A 13,768-nucleotide genomic window follows, 5' to 3' on the forward strand; every position below is an offset into this window, starting at 1 on the left:
AGCGTTTATTGACGAGTGTCAGCATTTCTCATGCAAGGCTTGCATGATCGCCATATTTGGTGCAGAGTGTATTTATTATTGAAGAGTCTATTAATCAATATTTTTTTAAATTCGTTTCGATGAATTCACAGAGATTATTGCCGAATTTGGAACATTACTAATTGTACACAACCAATACAAAAACAAAATAAATTAATGGAATTCCATCTGGGGATTATTGACAGTCATTATGCATTCATTACTAGTACTCAACTGCATAGACATGTTCCCATATATGTATGCATGTGTGTGTTTCAATTACAGATTGACCTCGAACGACTTACAGTAATATTTTGAAAGCCGAGTTTGCTGTAATTGTGAATACCAAGCAGATCAACCTTTGAGCAAATCCTAGCTGGGTTCTTCCCGCATTGTTTGATGCTGAGAAACAAGTTAAAAGTAGCAGTCGGTTAAAAATTGTGACCTGTTCTATGATAATTCGAAATGTTGACAATTACCGAAGGAACCGAAGGAGTGGGCCAATATCATTCATTTGGATTTGGCATAAGACTGATATAAATATCACATTATATGAGATGTGCGATAATTTTTGGAAAATGTTGAAATTTGTGTAAGGTTCCAGATATAGTGGGTCAAAGAATTCCAATTCATCTAATAATAATAAAAATATTGGGATGTTAAAAAAAAGAAAATCAAAAAAAGGTTTCTAATTTTATGCGATCAACAATTGATTAAAATGAAATTCCATATTCAATTGAGAGAAATGTATAGATATAAAAGTTATAAGAGACATGAGTAGTGAAAATTGTGGCCTTTTGTGGGGGAGGTACCAGAAGCGGTAGGCCGATAGATATGCATGCAATTTGTAGACAATCGGGCTCTTCTTTCTCATTTGATAAGAGTCGTATTCATAGCAAATCTTGACCCTTTATGGGGGAGGTACTTGATATTACGTAAAACTAAATATTGCACTGCAATTTGCAAAGGTAACACAAATTAAGATGATCCTTTCTCTTCTTTGAGTTAAATTATTTTCTAAGAAAATGTTGACCTTTGTATGGGGAGGTACCCGAAGGAGTGGACCGATATTGCTTATCTCCGAACTTAATCTTAGTTTAATAATAATATTAAGATCTATCAAATTTGGACCAAATCGGATACTCCCTTCGAGAGTTACACACACCAGCCAGCCAGACAGACAGATGGACATGCCTAAATCGACTCCAATTGCTCTGAAATAGATTTGGTCCAAGGAGACGTGGGCTATAAAACTGTTACGTTTAGCCCGTATCAAATGACATATACCCTCTGTCGCCATATGGCTGAGGGTATAAAAAGTAACGTGATTGCTCTGCCAGAACTACATTGCCCAGAAAACAAAGCAACGTTTTTACTTCCCTATTACCAAGTAATGAATAACGTCGGAATATAGTATGCGCGTCCGACTACAAAACCGAAGATTGTATGTTAAATAACAGAAGTTAACGAATTAAACAATTAAAAAAGAAAACAGGTTCGACCGGGCCGAACTTTCAATACCCAACACCATTTGGAAGGAACTGGAAAAATTTCGTTTGGTGGCCATACGAAGACGAGGACCTTCAGTCAGAGGCTATAGTACTCATTACGATCTTTAAATACGAAATTTGAAACAATTGCGTTCTATAATGTCTCTAATGCCACAAAAATACCGAGTATTGGGTGGTAACGTTATATGGGAGCTATACGAAGACGTTGACCTGCATAGACAATTTTCCGTTATAGGTTGTTTACACACTAAGATCTGCCAATACGAAATTTGAAACAATTCAGGTGAATAATTTTATTTTTATCAAAATACCGAATATAGGGAGGCACCATTGTCTGGAGGCTGTAGGAAACCGTGGACCGACAGAGTTCATTTACGAACTTAACCTGCCCACGGGCCAAGTACGCATGTGTCAAAAAATCCCCTTCTATCTCAATTCGTTCGAAAAATGGCGTGATTAAAACGACTCATAATTTTACGCTGATCAAGAATATATACTTTGTTGGGTCTGACATAAGTGTTTCGAGGAGTTACAAATGGAATGACAAAGTTAAGGGTATAAATGGAATGACAAAGTTAAGGGTGTAAAAAGAAGATTGAGGTAAAATGGAATATAAATTGTAAAAATAAATAAGAAGCTTCTTTCTTCTAATTTATAGAGAGAACTTTATGCTGCACAAAGAATAATTTCTAGTTCCGGACGACATGCTTTTGTAAAGATTATGAGATAGTAGGTTGATGTGTAAGCAGAAACCAATGTTGAATAAACCAATTTTTTTTTTTTGTTATGGAAGTCCATAACAATTCCTATAACCAACACAAATCATTACTTTGCGAACAGAAGCAATCGCTTGTTCCAAATATTTAGAAGCACTACAATCCATTTACGAAAATTCGAGACCTAGCTGTACTTTTTACTTGCCCTGTGTGTTTGCTCTTAACTTTAATGTACAGTTATTATGCCAACACTTAAAATTGGAATACATATTCAATTGTCCATATGTGTGTATTTATATACCAATCTATTCTCAGTAGCTAGATTTAATGTTAATAAAAATAAATCGACAGTACGTATATATGTATGTATGGGCGAGGTAAGTTTGCTCTGAAAATCCATTCACGTGATTTGTTTTTCGTTTGCAAAATGTTCAATTATCTGCCTATCTCTTGGCATGCTGAGAACTTAATATGGCGGTTGGGGGCAAAAATTGAACAATTAAAATAACAAAAAAAAAAACAAGTAATAGAAACGGAAAAACAAAACAAAACTGATAAGGGAAACCGAGATGTGCAAATAAATATTTAGGTTTCGTAATAAAGTTCAATTAGAAATTATCTGAATTCGGGGGAAGCGGCAATGCCTCAACAAATCTCAGAGCCAAAAAAAAACAACTAACCAAACAATACACCCAAGAAAATAAATTAGTACAACATTGGTGTTTAGCTCTTACATATCTAATGTGTACTTTGTTAATGTTGCTATCGCCGATTATCACCGCAAGTTGACCGAGGTTCAATGTCAATGTACGGCGGAACAATTGGTAATTAATTCGATTTCTTTTGTCTGCGATTACACTAACTTACATTAACCCTCTAAGTGAAAACAACGTTTACATTGCCATTACTCTCCCGTACGAACCCAAATTATAGTTAACTATTTAGAAATACTTAAAAATGGAAAGTATGACTATATATGCGATAACGTTAACTAGGATCTTAAAATATTGTGCTGGAATATTTTCTTATTTTTATCTAATTTCTAAAAAAAAAAAAATAAAATTAAGGTCATATAAACATAGGACATTCGAAACCTGGTACGCATTCCAATACCTTCCATCCTACACACAATACAAACTTTTGTACCTAATTTTAAAGTTCTACATTGAAATAAACTTCCACACGGACCCTCAAACCACTTAAATGGACTTGGAATTTGAAGCTCGCATACTAAACAGAGTGTCCGACGTGTACTTGGAGCTATAAGTTCGATATAACGAACTTATAGCTCATTATGGTGGAGGGTATAAAAGGTCATGCACATTTCTCTCGGTGTATTTTGGAGTACAATGCATGCGTGCCTGTCTGCCTGCCTGCCAGTGTTCGCTATGTAGCTGGAATAGGTGAGGAAACAAAAATATTGACATAAATTAGATTATCGTGGTATTTATTTGCTGACCGTTGTTGGTTGATTGGTTGGTTATGTTGCTAAGTTAAATATTAGCAAAGTGGTTTCGCCTCGTTCCACATGGTCTCATGGAAATGACATAAAAACCCCCAGAAGGCAGAAAACAAAAAAAAAAGACAAATGAATTCAGCCAATGTTGGGTTGGATGATAAGGAACGTCGGTAGGAAGACATAACAACAGACAGACCGAGCGTAAATAAATAAATACATATGTATCAGTGTCTACAATACACGTGCACTACAATCTGGCAGCCGCCAGACAATGCTACCTACACTAGACAATTATCGAGGGACGCCCCCCTATACGCTGCTGTACAGTGGGGGCATTCGTATGACTTTGTAATGGATTGAAATTGAGAATTTTCGTTAGATGAAAAGACGAGCTTAATGATCTGAACTTTGCAGTGAAAAGGAAAGCCAGATAAACACTATCACACACTCACCACTATGCAACGCGTTTCGCCGTTCGGTTAAGTGATTTGGTGTGGATGATAGCTTACAAGGGTCGTTCTCAGGAAAGTAGTATTCACTTCGAACTTATTACGATTAAGAATATGCGAATTAAACACCAGAAACCCTCCAAGTTCGACTTAAGTTCTATTAGCAAATCTTTTTCACAGCAAAGTTTTTTTTTTTGTTTGTAGTTATGAATTTTTTGTCCACAACAACTACATTTCTTAGTTAAGAATTTTATTTTTGACATAGTAAACTGTCATATTTACACAAGGTTCACACATGGTATTGATCCCTTCTGGAAATTGAGTAGTTTGTAATTTATTTCGCCCACTGTTATATGAAAGCTTTGTCATATACCTGGAAAACAACAACGAGTTTCGGTTGAACAAAGTGTAAGCAGATCCAAAGAAAGCAACAACCAATGTCTGTTAGTCATTTCAAAGCAAAACAACGAATAAAACAAAAAAAAAAACTGATTTACTTGGGATGCAGTTGGCGGGCGGACGGACTGTCATGAATGCCAGCAGACTTGTCATTCGCCGCAGTTACCAAATTTTGGCAATGGATTGTTTCGGATGTACTGTGGCCGCAATTCTGTCCACAGATGAATTTTCTCGTGGGGTTGGTCGTTTCGATCGAATCCAAATTTGGTTCATTTTACGACGCAATTTATGTTTGAAAATTTAGGTTGGTTGTTGTTCTTATTTCATTTTTTTTTGTTTTGTTCACTTGGTCTCAGTTATTTCAATGTCAGCATTTACTTAAGCGAATTTTGAACGAAATTTAAAAATGAAAAGGAGAACAGAAATGAAAAATGAAACAAATTTACACGATGCGACGTTGATTTTACATTTCCATACAATATGAAAAGCTAATTGATGGATTGTACTCGAATTATTTTGAATTTTAAGAAAACAATCAAATGATCCTAACATCTCTTAACCGTTAAGATCGTCAACATTGCATTGCCCAAGTTTTGTTACCAAGTGTAGCTTTGGAATGACTCTTAAATGGATTCACTGGCAGTGCTGCATTGCATATCAATTCAGAGAATACACAAATAAGTTCAGTGCCCGCAATGGAAAATACGGTATCACCAATTAAAAATTAATCACCAGTGGGGTTTCTTGTAAAAACAGTTAAGTATTAAAAAAATAAAAAAAAAGATAAAACAATTTATTTAAAAACAATATTTTACTGTTTATTATGGCTTTTTTTTTTCTGTTAATAACCCAAATAATCTATTTGGGTTATTGTGACGAGTCAATTAATCGGTTTCGACTGTCGCAGGTTGCTAAGAGTGCAGACCTTCAGTGCAAAAAAGCCCAATAAAATGTTTTATTTTAGCTCAAAAAGATAATCAAAATATCCCCAGAAAAAAGAAAAAATACGCTGACAAATGTCAGGCTATCAGCAATTGTATCAGAATTAGCTAGTCACTTCAGTGGACTGACATTGAATTTACGTACAATCTGATTTGTGCATAAAAGTATTCTGAACGACATATTCCATTCAGAGATAAAGCATTTATTAGAAACCTTTTTTTAACTAGTACCATTGTCGGTTTCTGACAAAATTCATTTTGAAGAGCGGCAAAAACATCCGATTTTAACTTATTTGCACAGATAGGTCGTGGTGGTGCTTAACAAATGTGACACGTTGGACGTGACATCTTGTGCCAACTTCTGTAAGAAATCGGAAATTTTTTCAAAATTATGAATTTGAATACTCAAGATTTAGTATTGTTTGTGTTGAATAAGAATTACTAAATGTTGCATTGTGAAAATGATATTGACACACTACATCCATTTGGCTTTTAATATTTTCAAAGTTAGATATCTTGGCGTTTGTAAAAGTCGTAAGACCGAAATAACTTTTTTTCTACACACCCTTATACTTATTTGCGTATAATTTTGAACAAAACCGGTGGGTTCTTCCTATCTATTCGGGCTAATTGTTATTGTTAGATTTCTCCACTTGCATATATATTTTTTTTAATTTCGTTCGAAATTTTGTTTTTTTTTTGTTCTGGGTAACAGTCACCAGCATGCTGTCCTAAAAGACCGGTTCAGCTACCCCATCGGTTGATTCTCACGTTTTTTAAGTGTGATCATGGATTGTATTCATACACCGATGATGAAATCATGTTTACCCATTAAAAACGTGTTGAAAAAGAATCAATATGAATAAAATAAAGTGAATGTTTCCGAAAATTATTTCAATCTGAACATTAAGCCATTATAAGTGGATCAATAAAGAATTGGAATTAATTGAAAACTTTCATTCACATTCTTTGAAAACAATATTTTTTAATATTTTTATTAGATAGTTAAACGAAGAACTGTCAACATTGCCTATGTTTAAAGAAGAATTACAGTCGAACTGACATTTTATTTAAAATAAGTGCTTATTCTATTTGAATTGCCACACTGGGTATTAACATATTATTACTTTCATGGCAATACAGATAACCAACCTGATGAAATAAATTGCACATACTCGTACTATCACAAAATCTTTTCCTAGGACCTGGTAACGAAATTTGTAAAATACAAGTATGGCGCCAACGTACGAATTAATACACGCGAACCTGGGCCGTGTACTTAAAATGAATTTAAACCTCGCATTCGGTAATTTTTTTATTTGAAGCTTGCAATCACGAAGGAGTTATGTCTGGCAGAGCGATCTTTTTATGTCGTTCACCATTGAAAGAATTTAATTTATTGTCTAATCGATTGAGCAAAGATTAAAACAAGTAAGCAAAGGCTATATTGGTGGAGGCCGACCATGTGATACCCTACAACACTATAATATAATAGACAACATCCTAAGGTCCAAAAATAATGCCATATTTTCCTTATATTTACACTCTATGTCGCGCTGATAGGTATCCAAAACAATTTCACACAATATTGTGGTCCATTTTACCCGCTAAGTATAATTCGAGGGTCGCTCAAAATGTTACACTTCTGCGCTGTCCTAAACCCTAACCTCATGCAAAATTCCGAATTGATTGGTTTTTAATTGAGACCTGTAAAGCCACTGCAAAATCAGGAAAGTTTTAATATTTGGTCCATTTGAACCCCTAAATATACATCTTAAACAACAGTAGGCTTTAATTCTGACTCTACCCATTTCGGACCCATTCCGAATTTACGAAAAATGTCTAAATCCGTCCAGCCGTTCTTGAGTTATAACCGATCTAACTAACACCCCCTCATTGATATATGAGATTGTAAATATTTTGCTATACAGGGTGAGATGAAAAAACCGCAACCAACTGCTGTCATTTCTAGGCCACTCGCCCGACAGCTGTTAAAATTATTCCAGTGACAGCTTATTATATTGTTTACAAGCGTACAAGAGCATTTTGGTGAGGACTTTCCAGAAAAAAAGTTATTGGTGATGGAATTCAAGCTTGATAGTGTGATCTCTTTATATTTGGGTGGAAAACCACAAGTGGCTATCGTTAGAGCACTCCAGCATTTAAATGTGAATAAATCTTTTGTGTCTCGTTACCGTGATACGTAGCCCGACGTCAAGGAAGTGGATAGGAGAAAACAGCAACATCAGCAGAAATGGTTAGAAAAGTAAAGAAGCGACTTGATCGAAACCCGCGTCACAGTGGCCGAAAAATGGCTCGTGAGCTGAACATATCGCAATATTCCATTCGGCAAATATTGAGAAATTTGTTCGGGGTAAAGACATTGAAATTCCAAAAAGTGCAAGAACTTACACCGCAACAGAAAGAAAATAGACTCAAAAGAGCTAAAGAGTTGCTTTGGCTCTCTCCGATGAGAAAACATTCGTAGTCCAGCAGTTTGTAAACAAACAAAATGATCCTGTTTACTTGCCAAAGAGGTCTGCTGAAAATGTGCACCTTCTGTTGGCCACCAGAACAAGCGCCGGCCATGGTGATGGTGTGGGCCGCCATAATAGCCGATGGGTGCTGTCCGCTCGTATTAATCGACCGTGGCATCAGAATAAATGCCGAATGTTATCGCGAAAATATTCTGGAGGGTGTATTGAACGCAAATATTTTGACCGCAGACCTTGAATATTCCAACAGAACTCAGCCACCCCGCACAATGGCCACCGAAGTCTCCGGATACCAATTCGTTGGACTATAGTGTCTGGAGTATATTTGAAAGCAAGGTTGGCACAAAAAAATACCAAAATGTCGATCACCACAAACAAGCGCCTCGCCGGGAATGGGTCAAAATACTGCAGACCAATATTTGGGCAGCGTGTGAGGGTTTCATTGGCCGTTTGAAGGCCATAAATCATGCCAAAGGTGACGAATTCGAACAAATCTAAAATTATTCTAAAATTTGATGTTATTTCCTACATTTTTTGCTTTCATTTAATAAATTTAAAAAAATGTAAAAATTATGGGGTTTGACTTTTTTGCAGTTTTTATCTCACCCTGTATATTCTCATAGCACGACAATTTAGAGATTTTTTTCGGGTTAACCTGGTTATTTTGGAAAGGAATTAACTATTTAAATGTTTGTGCGTTCGCCTCTCATGAGGAGTATGCTTCATTAAAAACAAAAAATAAGTGTGAATATACGAATAATTAAACATTCCGGTTATTCCGGTTAGAAAATGAGGTAAGGACTTTCAAAATACTTAAAATCGGTCGGTGCCGCTTTAAAAGACCGATTAGAATCGAGTATTTTCTCTATAATTGTATGACAATAGATTGAATACCAGGTAGGGCAAAATTCCTATTTACAATTTATTTTCCATTAGCCTCTAATTTGGATTTAAATATTTAAACGCTAATGACGAATGCCTATAAGAATTTCACACAAAGTCAGGCAGGTAGTAAATGTCTCGGCAATTAGTGGAAGACATAGAGCGGCTAAATCGTTGGCAAGAGCTCCATGGCATGCATTGCAAAACTTGTTTATCAAATGTCCTTGAAAGGATTTGTATGGAAGTGTAAATATGACTGCGTGAGCACACATTTTGTGATTTCCAGTTTTGCATTCTTTGTTGAAACAAAAGCTGAAGTCATATTTTTACTCTTGGTTTCTTTTAAACATCTTGGCAACAACAATGTGTAGGAAATTGAGGACAGAACGTTGCACATTTCTTCAATTGTTGTATTCGTGTGTGTGTGTGTGTGCATCCTCTGTGTGGGGATTTCATGATCTCTTTGATATTTAATTGCATTTTCCATTCGTACACAAACACACACACACAGACAATCAACAAACCCAGCGAACATTCCAGCTAAGAGCGGGAAGACATAAATATTTTCTGTTGGCACATAGAGACTTTTTACAAAATGTTTAAAACTAAAGTCTCTCCTCTCAAATACAGTACAAACTGGTACATAAAGTTTGACCTACCCAAGAAGCAACCGCTGAAAATTGATGTTCAAATACACAACCATGTTTGACTGTGTCACCCGAAATGTTTCGCTGGGTGCATATAGGTATGACGGATACAAATGGTGTTGGGTTCTTGGGCTTCTTCATACAACGAGCACACGAAGCAAAAGACTGAAATGAATTTGGATAAAAGAACAAAGCAAAACACAAAATGGAATTTTTCCATTCGATTTTGAAAATCACGTTTTATGAGCGTGATCACCCTGATGGCTTCAAACGAAATTACACCCTTTCCTAACAACTGGAAGTGGAAGACATCCCTTGTTCTACTACGCCACCCCGGGGTGGACAGGTACATGCATAGGCATATGTTATGTGATAAGAACGACATAGCTGCTGCTGCTCACTACTGTAACAACAACTAGGTGAGACAGAACCGGTAGCAGATGAATGACAATAAAATGAGACAAAGCGTCTGTTGGTGTTCTTTGTTGTTGACGCTTGGATTAGCAACAAACACAAAGAGGCTTGGTTGGAGGACTACTTACATTGACCAGACTCACACCAAAACAGGCTACCCATCCCCAGCCGCCATCGGGGGCTACCTTCTTCGTTGTAGATTGTGGCTTCATTGTTGGACGATGATAATTGTTGGCGTTATTATTTTTGTTGTTGTTGCTGTTTTAATTTGTTTATTGAACTATCACTACTAACGCCGCGATTCACAGACGCACTCACGCACTTGAACTGATATTAGAATTGTTTTGAAAATAAATCGAAAAAAGTATCGGCTTTTGTTCTTCGGTGTTGTTTCTTTTGTTTTTGTTGTCGTCGTTCGACGTTCTATTGCCGTTTACACAATTTCACTTGGTTCTGCTTGGTATACACATTATTTTTGTAGGCATTTGTATTTATTTTATGTTTTTGTTGTGTTTCATTTATTTACATTTTCATTGGATTTGTTTGGATTTTGTAACAATCGGAGACAGACGGACGGTGGTGGGGATACGGGCGGTGTTCCGGTTTGGGAGACAGTTGTACAACGATCGATTTTCTTGCTAACTCTACTTTTGTGATTTTGGGTGTTGAGATAGACGTGTGTCACTTCCGCACTGCATATTTGGACATCGTTGGCTTTGAGACTTCGACGCTTTTGCGAGCAATTTCTGCAACTATCGATCGATGATGTCACTTTGTTGCTTTTCAAAAGGATTCCTTTGTAGAGGTTTTTGTTTTTTTTTTGATAGCTTCAAATTTATTTGTAGTTCTCAATTCTCAAATAGGCCTACCTACATATGAATGTTTCAACAGCCATTTGGTTTTTTGGAATTGAAATTCTTGTTTTTTTTGTTATCACTTATTTCAATTTGGAAAATTACTTGTTCTCGTTTTCGCACATTCTGCTATACGTTTGCTTTTCTTACTTGTTCTTCTTTACATCACAGTCTGTGGTTTCAGTTCTTTAAAATTCGTTTATAACCCGTTTCGTGTGCCAGTGTGAAATTGTGCGCGATGGTCACGGTTCCAAACAAGACTGCAGACGGAGTGAGTTCAGCAAACCAGGCAAACAACCAGCTGATATGGCGGCGATCCGCACGTTCACATTTCTTTACATTTAGTAAACAGCAGCGGCGCGACAGCAGTAGGGGGCTGCGAGAACACCCAGGCAGTCATCCGAAAGTAAACAGAAGACAGAGAGAGAGAGAGGGAGAGCGCGCGAGAGTAACTTCTTTTTTCCCGCTGGTAGGAACAGCCAAATTCACCCAGGTCCACAGGCGACTATCTGTGTTGGGATACACTTTCGCACAAGTAAATTTTTAGTAGCACCAACGACAGACAACAAATCAATGTCAATGATTGCCTTCCTCGTAAGCGTATGAGTATGTGTCTGTCTGTGTGTGTGTGTGGGTTCGTTTGCTAAAATAGCCAACAGCTGACTTCTAGAACTGGTTTGGTTTTGTTGTTGTTGTGGTATACTTTGTACTTGTTGCAGGAGGCACCTTAAATTTGTACTTTCGTTATAAAATTTGGTCACTTGGCACAACAATATTCGGACCTTTCCTAATACTGCCCACTTTTACCTAATCTCTAAGATATTTTGTTGTTGTTTTTTATATTTTTATATGTATTTAATTCATGAACAAAATTGAAAATAGGAACACACAGTATTGAAACACCACAAGAAGCAGGCAGCCAACCACCTGTTGTTAAGCTCTTTCGACGCGCAAAATTGTACTGAAAATAATTGAAAAGTAACCACCAAACAAAAGCAGAAGAGTGCTAAAAAATACTTTAAAACACTTGAACACATATTTTCACGTACACGTACACACACACAGACCCACTACCGAAAACACACACAACCTAACATCCTCACGTACACACACACTCACTCGTAGTAATACAAATGTTCTATAAGAACCGACAATAAATGTATCGAAATGTGAAAATGCAGTCAGGAAAATGGCCAAATGAGCAAATGTAGATACCAAACAACCCGCACTCACTCACACGCACACACACAGCCCTCCACTGGCTGTTTGGGAGAGACATTTACTGTTGTGTGCATGTTGTTTGAAAAGACCCAGCTGGTCGTTTATTTTATTTTCCGCCAAACATATGGACGGACTCTGCGTGCACGTCAAACCATTCGGCCAACACAAACCCACAAACAGACGCACTGACATCGTTCGTACCAACATTGTTCGTAAACAATTATGAAAAAATACCCATCTATGAATGGATGCTTTGTTGTTATTCTCTCCCTGCATTTGGTAGTTTTTTTCTGTTATTCTCTCTTTTTCATTAATGGCTGAGAGAGAAGAGAATATTGGAAACAGCCAATCTGTCAATTTTACCAATACATCGATTTTCAACAATGCTGCCAGTTAATAAGAACTTGAACATAGTGTCCGGGATTTCAAATAAAATCTCCTCAGTCTATAAAGCTGTGTTCAGACTAGCCATAATAAATCGACACGATTTGTAAATAGAGGAACGAAATTAGAAATTGTTTAGACTACTACCAAATTGTTATACATTCAACAATAATATGCCGTAATATTTAATTTGAAAATGGAAAAATACATATTTTCAAGTGGATTTTAATGTAGCTTTGTGACCGCTAGAAAAATAAGCAAATAATGCCGAAAAATATTTATAAAGAAGAATAGAGGAAAGTTATATGAAAATGTAGCTTTTGATGAAAGTCCAAAATTTGTTCGTAGAGGGTCGGCGAATGGCAGGCAGGACTTTGAATGCTGTACGTTTTTACACCCTCACCCATATGGCTATAGAGGGTATGTATCATTTGATACGGCCAAAACGTGCCTAGTCGAAATAATGGCTTTAGACCCTAGGTCTCTTTGGGCGAAATCCATTTCAGGACATTTGGAGTCGATTTAGCGACGTCCGTCTGTCTGTTTGGCTGGGTGGTGAGCACGATAACTCTCGAAGGGAGTATCCGATTTGGTCCAAACTTAGTACATCGTAATATTTTTGTTAAACTTAGATCGAGATCGGAGATGGGCAATATCGGTCCACTCCTTCTGGTACCTCCCCTATCTTTCATAGAAAAAATTTACCGCATAGGAAGAGAACGGATAATATGATTTTGTGCAAACTTTGTGAATCGTGATATTTGCATTGCCGCAAGACTGGATGCAAGATCGGACTACTTCTTTTATTACCTCCCCCACAAAGGGTCCAAATTTGGAATATTTAAAACACTAATAAAATGCGAATCATGCATCAGAATTTCCTTAAATTACGCACATCCCAATATTTTAACCATTTCAAAGTCGGGTGTAAAGATGGAGTATAGCGGACCACTCCTTCTGGTCAAAGGGTCATAATTTTGAATAACTAAAATGCTAACAGAATGCGAAATAAGCATCTGATTATTTTCAAACGTCGTACATCTCAATATTTCCACCAAAACAAGATCTGATGTGAAGATGGGATATATCGGACTACTCCTTTGAATACCTTCCCCACAAAGGGTCAAAAATTGGAATATCTTAAACGCTGATAAAATGTGAAATATGCATCAGATTTTCTTTAAATCTCGCACATTCTAATATTTAAACCATTACAAGATACGGTCAGAAATTGGATATACCGGCTCACACCTTCTGGTAGCTCCTCCACATAAACTTTGAATACGACGGGATATATCGGCTACAACGGTTCAAAATTTTGCATATTCTTTGTCCCATGGAAAACCCTTTAATATCATGCTGAAATAATTCTGTATCA

General features: G+C 36.7%; 1 protein-coding gene across 1 annotated transcript in view; it reads right to left on the reverse strand.

The window, feature by feature from the left end:
* The window catches only part of LOC131802140 (uncharacterized), a 29,849-nt gene extending 18,100 nt beyond the window's left edge, over nt 1–11,749 (reverse strand). The window contains exon 1 of the mRNA XM_059121600.1: nt 10,060–11,749. Within this exon, the coding sequence (XP_058977583.1) occupies nt 10,060–10,143 (84 nt within the window). The 5' untranslated portion in view covers nt 10,144–11,749. The remainder of the gene's footprint in view (nt 1–10,059) is intronic.
* Between the last annotated feature and the right edge of the window lie 2,019 nt (nt 11,750–13,768).

This window comes from Musca domestica, unplaced genomic scaffold, assembly GCF_030504385.1.
Source record: "Musca domestica strain aabys unplaced genomic scaffold, Musca_domestica.polishedcontigs.V.1.1 2, whole genome shotgun sequence".
In the NCBI taxonomy this organism is placed as follows: Eukaryota; Metazoa; Arthropoda; class Insecta; order Diptera; family Muscidae; genus Musca; species Musca domestica.